At 53.9% G+C, this 16122-nt stretch overlaps 1 protein-coding gene across 2 annotated transcripts in view; it reads left to right on the top strand.

Annotated features, from left to right (window-relative positions):
* The first annotated feature begins 37 nt into the window (after positions 1-37).
* Positions 38-16122, top strand: part of LOC144762260 (uncharacterized) — a 263530-nt gene continuing 247445 nt past the window's right edge. The window contains exons 1-2 of one of the 2 annotated variants that reach the window (XM_078647407.1): positions 38-679; positions 717-982. In XM_078647407.1, coding sequence (XP_078503533.1) covers positions 959-982 — 24 coding nt within the window. In that variant the 5' untranslated portion in view covers positions 38-679; positions 717-958. Of the gene's footprint in view, positions 983-16122 lie in introns of both variants that reach the window. The other variant, XM_078647406.1, reaches the window with a different exon arrangement.

Here is a 16122-nt window from a genome sequence, read left to right as displayed (position 1 = left end):
ATGGTAGGTCTGCGCATGCCCAGGAGGCTGCAGACTGTCCCCGCCTCTGTCAGAGTTTAGTGCCTCCTTGCACGGCCCTCCTCTCGGCGCTGTAAACTCTTGTTGCCACCCCAGACGTGTACATCGAAGGGTGAGGGTGGCCCGTGACACACGCCCTGCCCAGGAGGGTGGTTTTCTGGCTGGCGGGGTGTGTAGTGAGCCGCGTGCCCCTGTCAGAGCCTGGCCTCTCGGTGCTGTGCTAAAGACCAGGGCTGGCCACGGATTATCAACCGCAGGACTCAGACCCGTCTCCCAGCAGGGGTGACGTCTCTCTGAACTCGCCCAGTCTAGCCCCCGCCACAACCCCCTTTGTGTGAAGGGGCCCTGTCCCCCTCCAGACAGAGGCAGCGAGGGGCGCCTGTCAGCTGCACCCTCGCCATCCAGCATGCCGTCACGGGAAAGTACTACAAGTACCAGCATGCAGTGCGATCAGAGCTGAATCACTGCCACCTTGTGAGCCAACGCACCGGTGCCAGGCAGAACCCCCACCTCTGTGCAGGGTGACCCCCAACACAGATCCGGCAGGAACCGGGTATCCAGCTGAAGAACCACACCACAACCTCGCCCCTGTCCAGCTAGAACCTTTCACTGCCCAACCAGGTCCATCCCTGACCCGTGGGACCCACCACTGCCCAGCCAGGTCCTTCCCTGCCCTGGTGTAACCACTGCCCAGCCAGGTCCATCTCTGTCCCGGTGGCTCCTGCCACTGCCCAGCCAGGTCCTTCCCTGCCCTGGTGTAACCACTGCCCAGCCAGGTCCCATCTCTGCCTTGGTGGAACCCACACTGCCCAGCCAGGAGTCCTGCCTCTGTCCAGCCAAGGCGCCCACCTCACAGCTCTGCGCCTGTGATGCCAGTGGCTCTGATCGCAGGAGCAGTCACAGCTACATACTGGGTCTCCAGGGACAAAGCAGCCGAACCATGTTCAAGAGACAGTCTGTGCAGGTGAGGGGTGCCTGGGGGGTGTGCCAGGGAATGCGCGTAGGATCGCGCCAGGGAGTGCGCCAGGGGGTATGCCAGGGTGTGTGTTTTTGGGAGTGTGGTCTTGTGAGTGTGCGCGAAGGAGTGTGTGCTTGGGACTGTGTGCCAGGGACAGTGCCAGGGTGTATGCCAAGCGCTGTGCCTCGAAGTGTGCTAGTGCCTGGGGTGCACCTGGGAGAGTGTGTCTGGGAGTGTGCAAGGGATGGTGCCAGAGTGTGTTAATGGGACTGTGCGCCTGGGGGCATGCCTGAGACAGTGCCAGGGACAGTTCCTAGGAGTGTGTGCCTGGGAGTGCGCCTGGGGCGTGCCAGAGACAGTGCTTGGGAGTGTGTGCCCTGGGACTGTGCCCTTGGGAGTGTGCGCCAGGGAGTGTGCAAGTGATGGTGCCGGGGAGTGTTTGCCTAGGACAGTGTGCCAGGGATAGTGCGTGGGAGTGTGTGCACTGGAACAGTGCACCTGGGAGTGGGCGCCTGGGAGTGTGCCAGGGTTAGTGCGTGGGAATGTGTGTCAGGGAGTGAGTCAGGGACAGTGTGCCAGGGAGTGCGCCTGGGGGTGTGCCTGAGACAGTGCCAGGGACAGTTCCGGGGAGTGTGTCCCTGGGGGAGAGTGCGCCTGGGAGTGTGCACGGGACGGCGCCAGGGACTGTGTGCCAGGGAGTGTTCATGGGAATGTGCGCCTGGGAGTGTGCCTGGGCGCATGCAAGAGACAGTGCCAGGGACAGTTCCTGGGGTGTGCGCCATGGATTGTGCACTGGAGTGTGTCAGGGACAGTGCTAGAGAATGTGCCGGGAGTGCGCCTGGGGCTGCACCAGGGAGTGTGCACTGGAGTGTGCACTGGAGTGTGCACTGGAGTGTGCACTGGGGTGTGCCTGGGGGTGTGCCGGGGAGTGCGCCTGGGGCAGCCCCAGGTTGTGTGCACCGGAGTGTGCCTGGGGGCGTGGAGGGGGTCTGCCTGAGGCTGTGCTAGGGACCGTACCAGGGACCATGCCAGGCAGGGTGGCACATTGCCAGAGGCCGTGCCTGGGGTGTGGAGGGTGAGATAAGGTAGGCGATGGGCAGTTCCACTGAACAGGCTCACACGTCCAAAGATGCGGTCCTTGCATTGATTCTGCGGAGTCTTTTTCACGGCGAAGGACCCCCCCCCCTCCCCCCAGGTCAACAGGTGCCTTGTGTGGTGGGGGTGCCAGGTGTCGCCCGGTGCCATCCAAGGGTGTGAATTTACTTTCAGGCTTTGACTCTCTGGGTATAGAAGCGCCGAGCAGTGAGGCCTTCTCTCATAGCGCTATACCAGGTTTTAAACATCTGTTGTGTGACGGGGCACTGCCCCCTGTCCGGCGGGGCACTGCGGGAGGAGGTGTGGGCAGAGCTCGTCACTCCAGCTTGATTTGGAGGGAGCGCGCCAATGCATTCAGCTTTAATGCCAACCTGCAGCTGGCACAGGAAGTGCAACCAGCACCCTCCCCCCCGCGGGGGGGCTTTAGTGAGCAAAGGACTAACCAGAGTTCAGTGGAAGTGAGACGAGTTAGTTTCGGCTTAAAACATGCAGTATTGAGAATGTGGTCAAACCTTAGAGTGGGTAAAACGGAGTTCACTGCCATTTCATCTTTGCAGAATTCAACTTTTTTTCATTTTTTTTCCATGTGTGCCCCTCATCTCTCCACAGACCCTCTCTCACATACATTCCATGTGTGCCCCTCATCTCTCCACAGACCCTCCACAGACCCTCTCACAAACATTCCATGTGTGCCCCTCAACTCTCCACAGACCCTCTCTCACATACATTCCATGTGTGCCCCTCATCTCTCCACAGATCCTCTCTCGCATACATTCCATGTGTGCCCCTCCTCTCTCCACAGACCCTCTCTCACATACGTTCCATGTGTGCCCCTCATCTCTCCACAGATCCTCTCTCACATACATTCCATGTGTGCCCCTCATCTCTCCACAGACCCTCTCACATACATTCCATGTGTGCCCCTCATCTCTCCACAGATCCTCTCTCGCATACATTCCATGTGTGCCCCTCATCTCTCCACAGATCCTCTCTCGCATACATTCCATGTGTGCCCCTCATCTCTCCACAGATCCTCTCTCACATACATTTAATTTGTGCCCCTCATCTCTCCACAGACCCCTCCACAGACCCTCTCACATACATTCCATGTGTGCCCCTCATCTCTCCACAGACCCTCTCTCACATACATTCCATGTGTGCCCCTCATCTCTCCACAGATCCTCTCTCGCATACATTCCATGTGTGCCCCTCATCTCTCCACAGACCCTCTCTCACATACGTTCCATGTGTGCCCCTCATCTCTCCACAGATCCTCTCTCACATACATTCCATGTGTGCCCCTCATCTCTCCACAGACCCTCTCACATACATTCCATGTGTGCCCCTCATCTCTCCACAGACCCTCTCACATACATTCCATGTGTGCCCCTCATCTCTCCACAGATCCTCTCTCGCATACATTCCATGTGTGCCCCTCATCTCTCCACAGACCCTCTCTCACATACGTTCCATGTGTGCCCCTCATCTCTCCACAGACTCTCTCGCATACGTTCCATGTGTGCCCCTCCTCTCTCCACAGACCCTCTCTCACATACATTCCCTCTCTCACATACATTCCATGTGTGCCCCTCATCTCTCCACAGACCCTCTCTCACATACATTCCATGTGTGCCCCTCATCTCTCCACAGATCCTCTCTCACATACATTCCATGTGTGCCCCTCATCTCTCCACAGACCCTCTCTCACATACGTTCCATGCGTGCCCCTCATCTCTCCACAGACCCCTCCACAGACCCTCTCACATACATTCCATGCGTGCCCCTCATCTCTCCACAGACCCCTCCACAGACCCTCTCACATACATTCCATGTGTGCCCCTCCTCTCTCCACAGACCCTCTCTCGCATACATTCCATGTGTGCCCCCATCTCTCCACAGACCCCTCCACAGACCCTCTCTCACATACATCCCATGTGTGCCCCTCATCTCTCCACAGATCCTCTCTCGCATACATTCCATGTGTGCCCCTCATCTCTCCACAGACCCTCTCACATACATTCCATGTGTGCCCCTCCTCTCTCCACAGACCCTCTCTCGCATACATTCCATGTGTGCCCCCATCTCTCCACAGACCCCTCCACAGACCCTCTCTCACATACATTCCATGTGTGCCCCTCCTCTCTCCACAGACCCTCTCTCGCATACATTCCATGTGTGCCCCTCATCTCGCCACAGACCCTCTCTCACATACATTCCATGTGTGCCCCTCATCTCTCCACAGACCCTCTCACATACATTCCATGTGTGCCCCTCCTCTCTCCACAGACCCTCTCTCGCATACATTCCATGTGTGCCCCTCCTCTCCACAGACTCTCTCTCACATACATTCCATGTGTGCCCCTCATCTCTCCACAGATCCTCTCTCACATACATTCCATGTGTGCCCCTCATCTCTCCTCAGACCCTCTCTCGCATACATTCCATGTGTGCCCCTCATCTCTCCACAGACCCTCTCTCACATACATTCCATGTGTGCCCCTCCTCTCCACAGACTCTCTCACATACGTTCCATGTGTGCCCCTCATCTCTCCACAGATCCTCTCTCACATACATTCCATGTGTGCCCCTCATCTCTTCACAGACCCTCTCTCACATACGTTCCATGTGTGCCCCTCATCTCTCCACAGACCCCTCCACAGACCCTCTCTCACATACATTCCATGTGTGCCCCTCATCTCTCCACACTCTCTCTCACATACATTCCATGTGTGCCCCTCGTCTCTCCACAGACCCTCTCTCGTATACATTCCATGTGTGCCCCTCACCTCTCCACAGACTCTCTCTCACATACGTTCCATGTGTGCCCCTCATCTCTCCACAGACTCTCTCACATACATTCCATGTGTGCCCCTCATCTCTCCACAGACTCTCTCTCACATACGTTCCATGTGTGCCCCTCATCTCTCCACAGATCCTCTCTCACATACGTTCCATGTGTGCCCCTCATCTCTCCACAGACTTTCTCACATACATTCTATGTGTGCCCCTCCTCTCCACAGACTCTCTCTCACATACATTCCATGTGTGCCTCTCATCTCTCCACAGACCCTCTCTCGCATACATTCCATGTGTGCCCCTCCTCTCTCCACAGACTCTCTCTCACATACATTCCATGTGTGCCCCTCATCTCTCCACAGACTCTCTCTCACATACATTCCACGTGTGCCCCTCATCTCTCCACAGACCCTCTCTCACATACATTCCATGTGTGCCCCTCCTCTCTCCACAGACTCTCTCTCGCATACATTCCATGTGTGCCCCTCATCTCGCCACAGACCCTCTCTCACATACATTCCATGTGTGCCCCTCATCTCTCCACAGACCCCTCCACATACCCTCTCTCACATACATTCCATGTGTGCCCCTCATCTCGCCACAGACTCTCTCTCACATACATTCCATGTGTGCCCCTCATCTCTCCACAGACCCTCTCTCGCATACATTCCATGTGTGCCCCTCCTCTCTCCACAGACTCTCTCTCGCATACATTCCATGTGTGCCCCTCATCTCTCCACAGACTCTCTCACATACATTCCATGTGTGCCCCTCATCTCTCCACAGACCCTCTCTCGCATACATTCCATGTGTGCCCCTCCTCTCTCCACAGACTCTCTCTCGCATACATTCCATGTGTGCCCCTCATCTCTCCACAGACTCTCTCTCACATACATTCCATGTGTGCCCCTCATCTCTCCACAGACCCTCTCTCGCATACATTCCATGTGTGCCCCTCATCTCTCCACAGATCCTCTCTCGCATACATTCCATGTGTGCCCCTCATCTCTCCACAGATCCTCTCTCACATACATTCCATGTGTGCCCCTCCTCTCTCCACAGACTCTCTCTCGCATACATTCCATGTGTGCCCCTCATCTCTCCACAGACTCTCTCACATACATTCCATGTGTGCCCCTCATCTCTCCACAGACTCTCTCTCACATACATTCCATGTGTGCCCCTCATCTCTCCACAGACCCCTCCACATACCCTCTCTCACATACATTCCATGTGTGCCGCTCATCTCGCCACAGACTCTCTCTCACATACATTCCATGGGTGCCCCTCATCTCTCCACAGACTCTCTCTCACATACATTCCATGTGTGCCCCTCATCTCTCCACGGACCCTCTCTCACATACATTCCATGTGTGCCCCTCATCTCTCCACAGACCCTCTCACATACATTCCATGTGTGCCCCTCATCTCGCCACAGACCTCTCACATACATTCCATGTGTGCCCCTCATCTCTCCACAGACCCTCTCTCGCATACATTCCATGTGTGCCCCTCATCTCTCCACAGACTCTCTCTCACATACATTCCACGTGTGCCCCTCATCTCTCCACAGACCCTCTCTCACATACATTCCATGTGTGCCCCTCATCTCTCCACAGACCCCTCCACAGACCCTCTCTCACATACATTCCATGTGTGCCCCTCATCTCTCCACAGACCCTCTCTCACATACCTTCCATGTGTGCCCCTCATCTCTCCACAGACTCTCTCGCATACATTCCATGTGTGCCCCTCATCGCGCCACAGACCCTCTCACATACATTCCATGTGTGCCTCTCATCTCTCCACAGACTCTCTCTCGCATACATTCCATGTGTGCCCCTTATCTCTCCACAGCCTCTCTCGCATACATTCCATGTGTGCCCCTCATCTCTCCACAGACTCTCGCATACATTCCATGTGTGCCCCTTATCTCTCCACAGACCCATTCACAGACTCTCTCTCACATACATTCCATGTGTGCCCCTCATCTCGCCACAGACCCTCTCTCACATACATTCCATGTGTGCCCCTCATCTCTCCACAGACCCTCTCTCACATACATTCCATGTGTGCCCCTCATCTCTCCACAGACCCCTCCACATACCCTCTCTTACATACATTCCATGTGTGCCCCTCATCTCGCCACAGATCCTCTCTCACATACATTCCATGTGTGCCCCTCATCTCTCCACAGACCCTCTCTCACATACATTCCATGTGTGCCCCTCATCTCTCCACAGACTCTCTCTCGCATACGTTCCATGTGTGCCCCTCATCTCTCCACAGATCCTCTCACATACGTTCCATGTGTGCCCCTCATCTATCCACAGACACTCTCACATACATTCCATGTGTGCCCCTCCTCTCCACAGACTCTCTCTCACATACATTCCATGTGTGCCTCTCATCTCTCCACAGACCCTCTCTCGCATACATTCCATGTGTGCCCCTCCTCTCTCCACAGACTCTCTCTCGCATACATTCCATGTGTGCCCCTCCTCTCTCCACAGACTCTCTCTCGCATACATTCCATGTGTGCCCCTCATCTCGCCACAGACCCTCTCTCACATACATTCCATGTGTGCCCCTCATCTCGCCACAGACCCTCTCTCACATACATTCCATGTGTGCCCCTCATCTCTCCACAGACCCTCTCTCGCATACATTCCATGTGTGCCCCTCCTCTCTCCACAGACTCTCTCTCGCATACATTCCATGTGTGCCCCTCATCTCTCCACAGACTCTCTCTCACATACATTCCATGTGTGCCCCTCATCTCTCCACAGACCCTCTGTCGCATACATTCCATGTGTGCCCCTCCTCTCTCCACAGACTCTCTCTCGCATACATTCCATGTGTGCCCCTCATCTCTCCACAGACTCTCTCTCACATACATTCCATGTGTGCCCCTCATCTCTCCACAGACCCTCTCTCGCATACATTCCATGTGTGCCCCTCATCTCTCCACAGATCCTCTCTCGCATACATTCCATGTGTGCCCCTCATCTCTCCACAGACCCTCTCTCGCATACATTCCATGTGTGCCCCTCATCTCTCCACAGACTCTCTCTCGCATACATTCCATGTGTGCCCCTCATCTCTCCACAGACCCCTCCACATACCCTCTCTCACATACATTCCATGTGTGCCCCTCATCTCTCCACAGACTCTCTCTCGCATACATTCCATGTGTGCCCCTCATCTCTCCACAGACTCTCTCTCACATACATTCCATGTGTGCCCCTCATCTCTCCACAGACCCCTCCACATACCCTCTCTCACATACATTCCATGTGTGCCGCTCATCTCGCCACACTCTCTCTCTCACATACATTCCATGTGTGCCCCTCATCTCTCCACAGACTCTCTCTCACATACATTCCATGTGTGCCCCTCATCTCTCCACAGACCCTCTCTCACATACGTTCCATGTGTGCCCCTCATCTCTCCACAGACCCTCTCTCACATACATTCCATGTGTGCCCCTCATCTCGCCACAGACCCTCTCACATACATTCCATGCGTGCCCCTCATCTCTCCACAGACCCTCTCTCGCATACATTCCATGTGTGCCCCTCATCTCTCCACAGACTCTCTCTCACATACATTCCACTTGTGCCCCTCATCTCTCCACAGACCCTCTCTCACATACATTCCATGTGTGCCCCTCATCTCTCCACAGACCCCTCCACAGACCCTCTCTCACATACATTCCATGTGTGCCCCTCATCTCTCCACAGACCCTCTCTCACATACCTTCCATGTGTGCCCCTCATCTCTCCACAGACTCTCTCGCATACATTCCATGTGTGCCCCTCATCTCGCCACAGACCCTCTCTCAAATACATTCCATGTGTGCCCCTCATCTCTCCACAGACTCTCTCTCGCATACATTCCATGTGTGCCCCTTATCTCTCCACAGCCTCTCTCTCACATACATTCCATGTGTGCCCCTCATCTCTCCACAGACTCTCTCTCGCATACATTCCATGTGTGCCCCTTATCTCTCCACAGACCCCTTCACAGACTCTCTCACATACATTCCATGTGTGCCCCTCATCTCTCCACAGACTCTCTCTCGCATACATGCCATGTGTGCCCCTCATCTCGCCACAGACCCTCTCTCACATACATTCCATGTGTGCCCCTCATCTCTCCACAGACCCTCTCTCACATACATTCCATGTGTGCCCCTCATCTCTCCACAGACCCTCTCTCACATACATTCCATGTGTGCCCCTCATCTCTCCACAGACTCTCTCGCATACATTCCATGTGTGCCCCTCATCTCTCCACAGACCCTCTCGCATACATTCCATGTGTGCCCCTCATCTCTCCACAGACCCCTCCACAGACACTCTCTCACATACATTCCATGTGTGCCCCTCATCTCGCCACAGATCCTCTCACATACATTCCATGTGTGCCCCTCATCTCTCCACAGACCCTCTCTCACATACATTTCATGTGTGCCCCTCATCTCTCGACAGACTCTCTCTCGCATACATTCCATGTGTGCCCCTTATCTCTCCACAGCCTCTCTCACATACATTCCATGCGTGCCCCTCATCTCTCCACAGACTCTCTCACAAACATTCCATGTGTGCCCCTCATCTCTCCACAGACTCTCTCGCATACATTCCATGTGTGCCCCTCATCTCGCCACAGACCCCCTCTCACATACATTCCATGTGTGCCCCTCATCTCTCCACAGACCCCTTCACAGACTCTCTCTCACATACATTTCATTTGTGCCCCTCATCTCTCCACAGACCGTCTCTCACATACATTCCATTTGTTGCCCTCCTCTCTCCACAGACCCTCTCTCACATACCTTCCATGTGCCCCTCATCTCTCCACAGACCTTCTCTCACATACATTCCATGTGTGCCCCTTATCTCTCCACAGACCCTCTCACATACATTCCATGTGTCCCCCTCATCTCTCCACAGACCCTCTCTCACATACATTCCATGTGTGCCCCTCATCTCTCCACAGACCCCTCCACAGACCCTCTCTCACATTCATCCCATGTGTGCCCCTCATCTCTCCACAGACCCTCTCACATACATTCCATGTGTGCCCCTCATCTCTCCACAGACCCTCTCTCACATACCTTCCATGTGTGCCCCTTATCTCTCCACAGCCTCTCTCTCACATACATTCCATGTGTGCCCCTCATCTCTCCACAGACCCCTCCACAGACCCTCTCTCACATACATTCTATATGTGCCCCTCATCTCTCCACAGACCCTCTCTCACATACATTCCATGTGTGCCCCTCATCTCTCCACAGACCCTCTCTCGCATACATTGCATTTGTGCCCCTCATCTCTCCACAGACCCTATTTCGCATACATTCCATTTGTTGCCCTCCTCGCTCCACAGACCCTCTCTCACATTCATTCCATTTGTGTGTGAGAAGTTGCCCTGGTATATGGTGTCCTCTAGTTATAGTGGGCACCGTGCACTAGTCCAAACAACCCTTATTGATGATAGGTTAAGACAACCTTTATTGAAAGCTATCCTAGTGGTAGCTATGGAGAGCAGCCTTCAGGCTAAGTCTTGGAGGAGTGTAAAGCAGCTTGGTTTACCAGATCATAACCTCTTGAATGCCTAAATGAAAGGAGAACCACACGAGATATATATATATATATATATATATATATATATATATATATATATATATATATATATATATATATATCCGAGTTCCAGTTCGTAGCCAAGCAGTCCGGATACACCACAGCACAAACGGAATCCAAAAACGTAATTTCTTCAGGTTAAGGTGATTTTTATTTCTTACAGCACCATTAAATGCGAACGAGGAGGACGGTCAACGCGTTTCGGCGATTGCCTTCAACTGGACCAATATATTTATATATTATATGTATTTATTACTAAACACTCTCTAGTAATCTCTTTATGAGATTACAGAGCCAGGTACACAATATAAACACGATAGAACTTAAGTAAATAGCACAATGTACAATGGGCCCCACGGGGAAACGAAACCATATATTAAGAAAGTGGTATAAGAACCACAACTTGACTAAACACAAGACCTAGAGCCTGTAGAATCGTCGGGACCTCAAGGAACCACCCACGGTAGTGACACAGGGGACCCACGGGGGACGTGCGCAGTGTGAGAACACAGCCGCGAGCTCCGTTAGCTTCTATGGGGAAAGTCGCGGTTGGAATTTTAAAGTTTAAGGACACTTAGGAGAGGACGTTGAGCAAACCCCTTTAGACTTAGGAGGTTCTAGGGCCAACACCCACGGGAGCACCAGAGTACTCGAGTTACCTTACCCAGGGCAGCCGGGTGCATAGGTGTCAAATTATGTCGGGAATCGTCGTCGTTTTCAATGGCGACCTGCTGCAAAGTGCTGCTGCCGTGAAGAAGGAAAGTGGCCGGTGTGATCCAAGCCTGGATCGAAGATGTGACGAACCTGAAAGCAGAGGGGACAGAGACTGGGTCACTTGCCAGGGACCAAGGGCACAATAGACGAAGGCCCACCGATGTTGGGAGATTCATGTGAGAAGAGGTGAAGCTTGACTCTGCAGCCACGAGGACCAGGAGGCGTCGACGACGACCAGGTGCTGGATTTGAGCTGTCTCACGAAGGATGTCGAGTGCTAAGGCGTTGGTGATCGGATTGAACACAACAAGGCTTGGCAACAGCAACCCATGCAGAAGGAGAAAATATGCTTCGGAGAGGACCAGCAAGACCAGCAAGGTCCAGGGGACTCGCCAAGCAATGGAGAGTCGGGGCTCGTCTGGAACAACCAGGGAAGCCCAAAGAAACATAAAGTTACCTTCTCAGGGACCCACAGGTAAATGGAACAGGGATCGCGAAGGTACCTCGCGAGAAATCACAAAGGGTCGGCTCACGGAACACTCGTGGAGTTTAGGCCAACAATCTTTGGTGGAAATGGTGCTAGGGGTCTGGGATACAAGTAACCCAAAGCACAGCCTCAAGGATTGCCAAGAAGCATATGCACTTGCAAATGTGCACTGTGTCCAGGGGTTCCGGTTCCACGGTCCCCACGAGGCCTACGGGTCTCAGTTTTGCTGGGAGTTCGGGTCAGCCTCTGGGAAGTCTGGGAACCCACCTCCTGTGTTTCAATTTCTTCAGAGTCCGGCGGTAGCTTTGGAGATGCAAACCGGTCAGATGCGTCTTTGGTGCCTGCCATGCAGGTAAGTAACTCCTTTACTCCAAGGGAGAATCTTCAGTCATCCAGCGTTGTGCAGATCGTCGAAGTTCCAGGATTCAGTATCAGAGTTTCGTCCAGGTAAATCTAAAGTCCTGTAGTCAGGGGTTCCTACATTATACCCAAGGAAAGGGGGAAAAACTCTGGGGACCCACTTATGGGAGGGTTTGGAAAGAAGGGTGGCTACACCCATTTCCTTTGTCCAGTTTCACCCCAGAGCAGGGGCTGGTAGCCCCTGCCACCAGTTTGAACGGGGCTATGCACAGGGACATCAAATGTGCCCCTAGTGCAGACTTCAAAGCACTCTTGGAGTGCACCCACCCAGCCCCAATACACTAAAGCCTGTCTGGGAGTTGGTGACACCTCCATGTGACAGGAAACCTATTGTCCAGGCCTCCCCTGCCGGAATTTCATTCAGCAGCAGGAGGCCAGACACGTGTCTGTGGCTGCAGCATCCATGTTGTGATGCCAGGGTTCTGTTAAGCTGGTACCGGTGTGGCTATGTTTCTCCCTCTAGGAGGGTGGAATCATACCTCCGCTGCCAGTACTGGCGGGGAGGTAGGATTTCAAGGTGTGTGACACCAAACACGACATGTTTTCTTGCAGCCATTCCAAAGTTAGCATTTACTGCAAGGTTATAATGCACTTAAGAGTATATGGTCTGGCTGCATTTCAGAACAACCCCGGAGAATAGATTCTGAAGCCTGCAGAGGGGCCCTGCTCATGCATGGGCACCCTCTCACACAAAACTCAGGACCCTGCCTTCTGGATTGATAAGGCCTGCCATAGGGGTGACTGATAGGTTTATATGTGCAGTGATATAAGGTAGATATAGGGAACCTATATCTAAGTAAGGGGTGCATACACCACCTTACACAGGCTGCTGTAGCAGACCTGTTGTGTCATTTTGCGTGGTCTCCCATATACTAGGGACTTATAAGGGCACCCCAGAAGCCAATCTGTGTTGTATCTAAACTACATGCAATCATTTTAGAGAGGAAGCAGCTAGGCTGGGGTCCTGGATAGCAGGACCCCAGCGGAAAAACAGTGAAACGTCAGCAAAAAGTGGGGTTACTATACGAAGCAGATCTTACTCTCCTACAGTGTGCCCCCCCTCTCTCCACAGACCCTCTCTCACGTACCTTCCATGTGTGCCCCTCATCTCGCCACAGATCCTCTCACATACGTTCCATGTGTACCCCTCATCTCTTCACAGACCCTCTCTCACATACATTTCATTTGTGCCCCTCATCTCTCCACAGACCCCTCCACAGACCCTCTCACATACCTTCCATGTGTGCCCCTCATCTCTCCACAGACTCTCTCGCATACATTCCATGTGTGCCCCTCATCTCTCCACAGACCCTCTCTCGCATACATTCCATGTGTGCCCCTCATCTCTTCACAGACCCTCTCTCACATACATTCCATGTGTGCCCCTCATCTCTCCACAGACCCTCTCTCGCATACATCCCATGTGTGCCCCTCATCTCTCCACAGATCCTCTCTCACATACATTCCATGTGTACCCCTCATCTCTTCACAGACCCTCTCTCACATACATTCCATGTGTGCCCCTCATCTCTCCACAGACCGTCTCTCACATACATTCCATTTGTTGCCCTCCTCTCTCCACAGACCCTCTCTCACATACATTCCATTTGCGCCCCTCCTCTCCACACAGACCCTCTCTCCATACATTCCATTGGTTTTAAAGCACTGGTAAGGCTGGCTTTACTCATGCGAATGTATATTTACCCAAACAAACACTTTTCAGCAACATTAGTGTCAGATCCAGAAACCCACCCACCCTCTGTGCCTGCTGGCAGGGAAACAGACCCCACAGACACATTCCTGCTGCGCCCACGCCCCTTCTACCCAGGGTACATTCCAAGCCTTCTGTTACTCTCTCCCAAATGTGGCAGTGTGGGCATCACCGCACCATGTGGGCACAGTCCGCCTCCAGTTGACGGCCCCTGGTGCACATCTGGGTGTGTGGCATCAGGTGAGTCTGTGTGGGGTCAGGTATGCCATGTTGAAGTCATTGAATTGCAAGTATTTAAATCTTGTGTCCCTCCTCAGGGTATGGGACAGGACTGCTCCAATGCCTGCGCCCATCCCTTGGCTCTCAGGGGCCTGCCCTGTGGCCCCTCCCTTGGCTCTCAGTGGCCTGCCCTGTGGCCCCTCCCGTGGCTCTCAGGGGCCTGCCCTGTGGCCCCTCCCGTGGCTCTCGGGGACCTGCCCTATAGCCCCTCCCTTGGCTCTCAGGGGCCTGCCCAATGCCCCCTCCCAGCTCTCTCTGGTGTGTGGCAAACTATCACCGTGCAATGCCAGTGGCATCCTGTACAGTCCAGAGATGGGTCTGCGGTCATGTCCGAGCGGGGCAGTGTTTGTAGGGGGTCATCCGTGCCCCCCAACAGGTTTCACGTTGATGTCTTCACCTCTCGTAGGTGAGGCCCGATGAGCCATGTCCGGCCATCAAGCTAGCCATACTTATGGGGTTTCCCTCCTCAAGAGGTCCCCCGAGTGGTGGGGCCCCGTCCTGCCCACACCAGTCCACTCCTCTAGCCTCCGTGCTGACCCTCTCTGAACTCGCCCGGCTCCTGCCCCCTCCTTGTCTGCAAGCCATCGGGGAGCCAAGCAGCTACATCGCTAGATAGTATTTCTCACAGTGGGCACCCCCAGGTCACCCTGCCGAGCTGGTCGCTACAACGCCTGAAGCGCCACCATGCGTCTGTCCCAGATCCGCTCCCATGGCAGGGAGGTGAAGGAGTGGAACCCATAAGGGCAGGTTGGCACAGTGACGCAGCACCCTGGCAGCATGGTCACTCTGGTAAGTGCCTTCCCTGCCTTGTTGGGCAGTTGTAGAGTGCACCAGAGCGTCACACAGCCATGAGGCCTTTGAATTGTCTGCGTCAGATGTGACCCCCAAGCACCAGAGAACCCTTGGCTCCCATCTGACCCCCGCCCACTGTATCCCCACTGGGGGCTCCAGCTGGTGGCGGCTAGTAGGAAAGGTGCAGGTCTTGTGCCAATGAATGCACAGCCCGAGACCGGACCCAGCTCTGCTAGGTGTGCCAGGCTCCACAGCACTCCCTCCGTGTGATCCAGGACGGAGAGCAACATGTCATCTGCATAGAGGGACGTCATGGGTCTCCCTCTTTTAATGGCACCCCTCCCCAGGCACTCTGTCCTCAGCATTGCTGCAAAGGACTCCACTCCTGGGCAAACAGCAGCGGAGACAGTGGACAACCCTGCCTCGTGCCTCGATGCACCTCAGTAGTTTAAAGGCCCTGCCACCCTCGGCGTGTGGCATGGTGACATATTCCCTCCAATCCAAGGTTCTCAGTCGCTACTTTGTGGTTCCTCCCTCTTCTCAAACAATCTGTGTCAGAGCTCAAGATTATTTGCAAAATCTAGGGCCAGTTCCCTAAATTCCCCTTCTAAGGTAGACAGCTTTCTTGTCAGAGTTCAGTAAATGCCTATGCAGTAGCCCCTTACCACCACCTTGAAGGCGTCCCAATCCACATTTGTGAAGAATTGGAGCGGTGCACTACCAAACGTGTCTTTACCAATGACAGACACTAGTCTGTTCCTTCGTATAAATCAATTCTTTATTTCAGATTTCCAGAAAAAACACATGAGCTCCAGCCAACGCGTTTCGTTTAACAGATTGAAACTTCGTCGGGGCTGAAAAATTATAACATAAATATTTGTGTGCGTTGCCAGTCACCAATTATGTTGGAAATAGTCACTTATAGCCTCTGCCAGTGGCTCCCAAACATTGGCTCCCACAGTTACCTCACCTTGGAGTCTCCAAGTGGGGATCAGGGGGACTTGTCGAACCCAGCGCATGTGTGTGATGTTTTCAACCAGTCTTGATGAACAGAGTCTCCCATCCAGGCAAACATGTAGGGCATGCACTGTCGAATGCTTGGAGTATTCTCTCTTCGCCACATTCCTGTCCCTCCAGCTGTCAGTTGGGTCCCAGTGTGCCAGCCAGTCACGGAAATCTCTGCCCGTGCCGACACTCGGGGAGTT

The sequence above is a fragment of the Lissotriton helveticus genome, chromosome 6 (assembly GCF_964261635.1).
Source record: "Lissotriton helveticus chromosome 6, aLisHel1.1, whole genome shotgun sequence".
NCBI classification, from domain to species: domain Eukaryota; kingdom Metazoa; phylum Chordata; class Amphibia; order Caudata; family Salamandridae; genus Lissotriton; species Lissotriton helveticus.
Note: the sequence above shows the minus strand (reverse complement) of the source record. Positions and strands in the feature narration are given on the sequence as shown.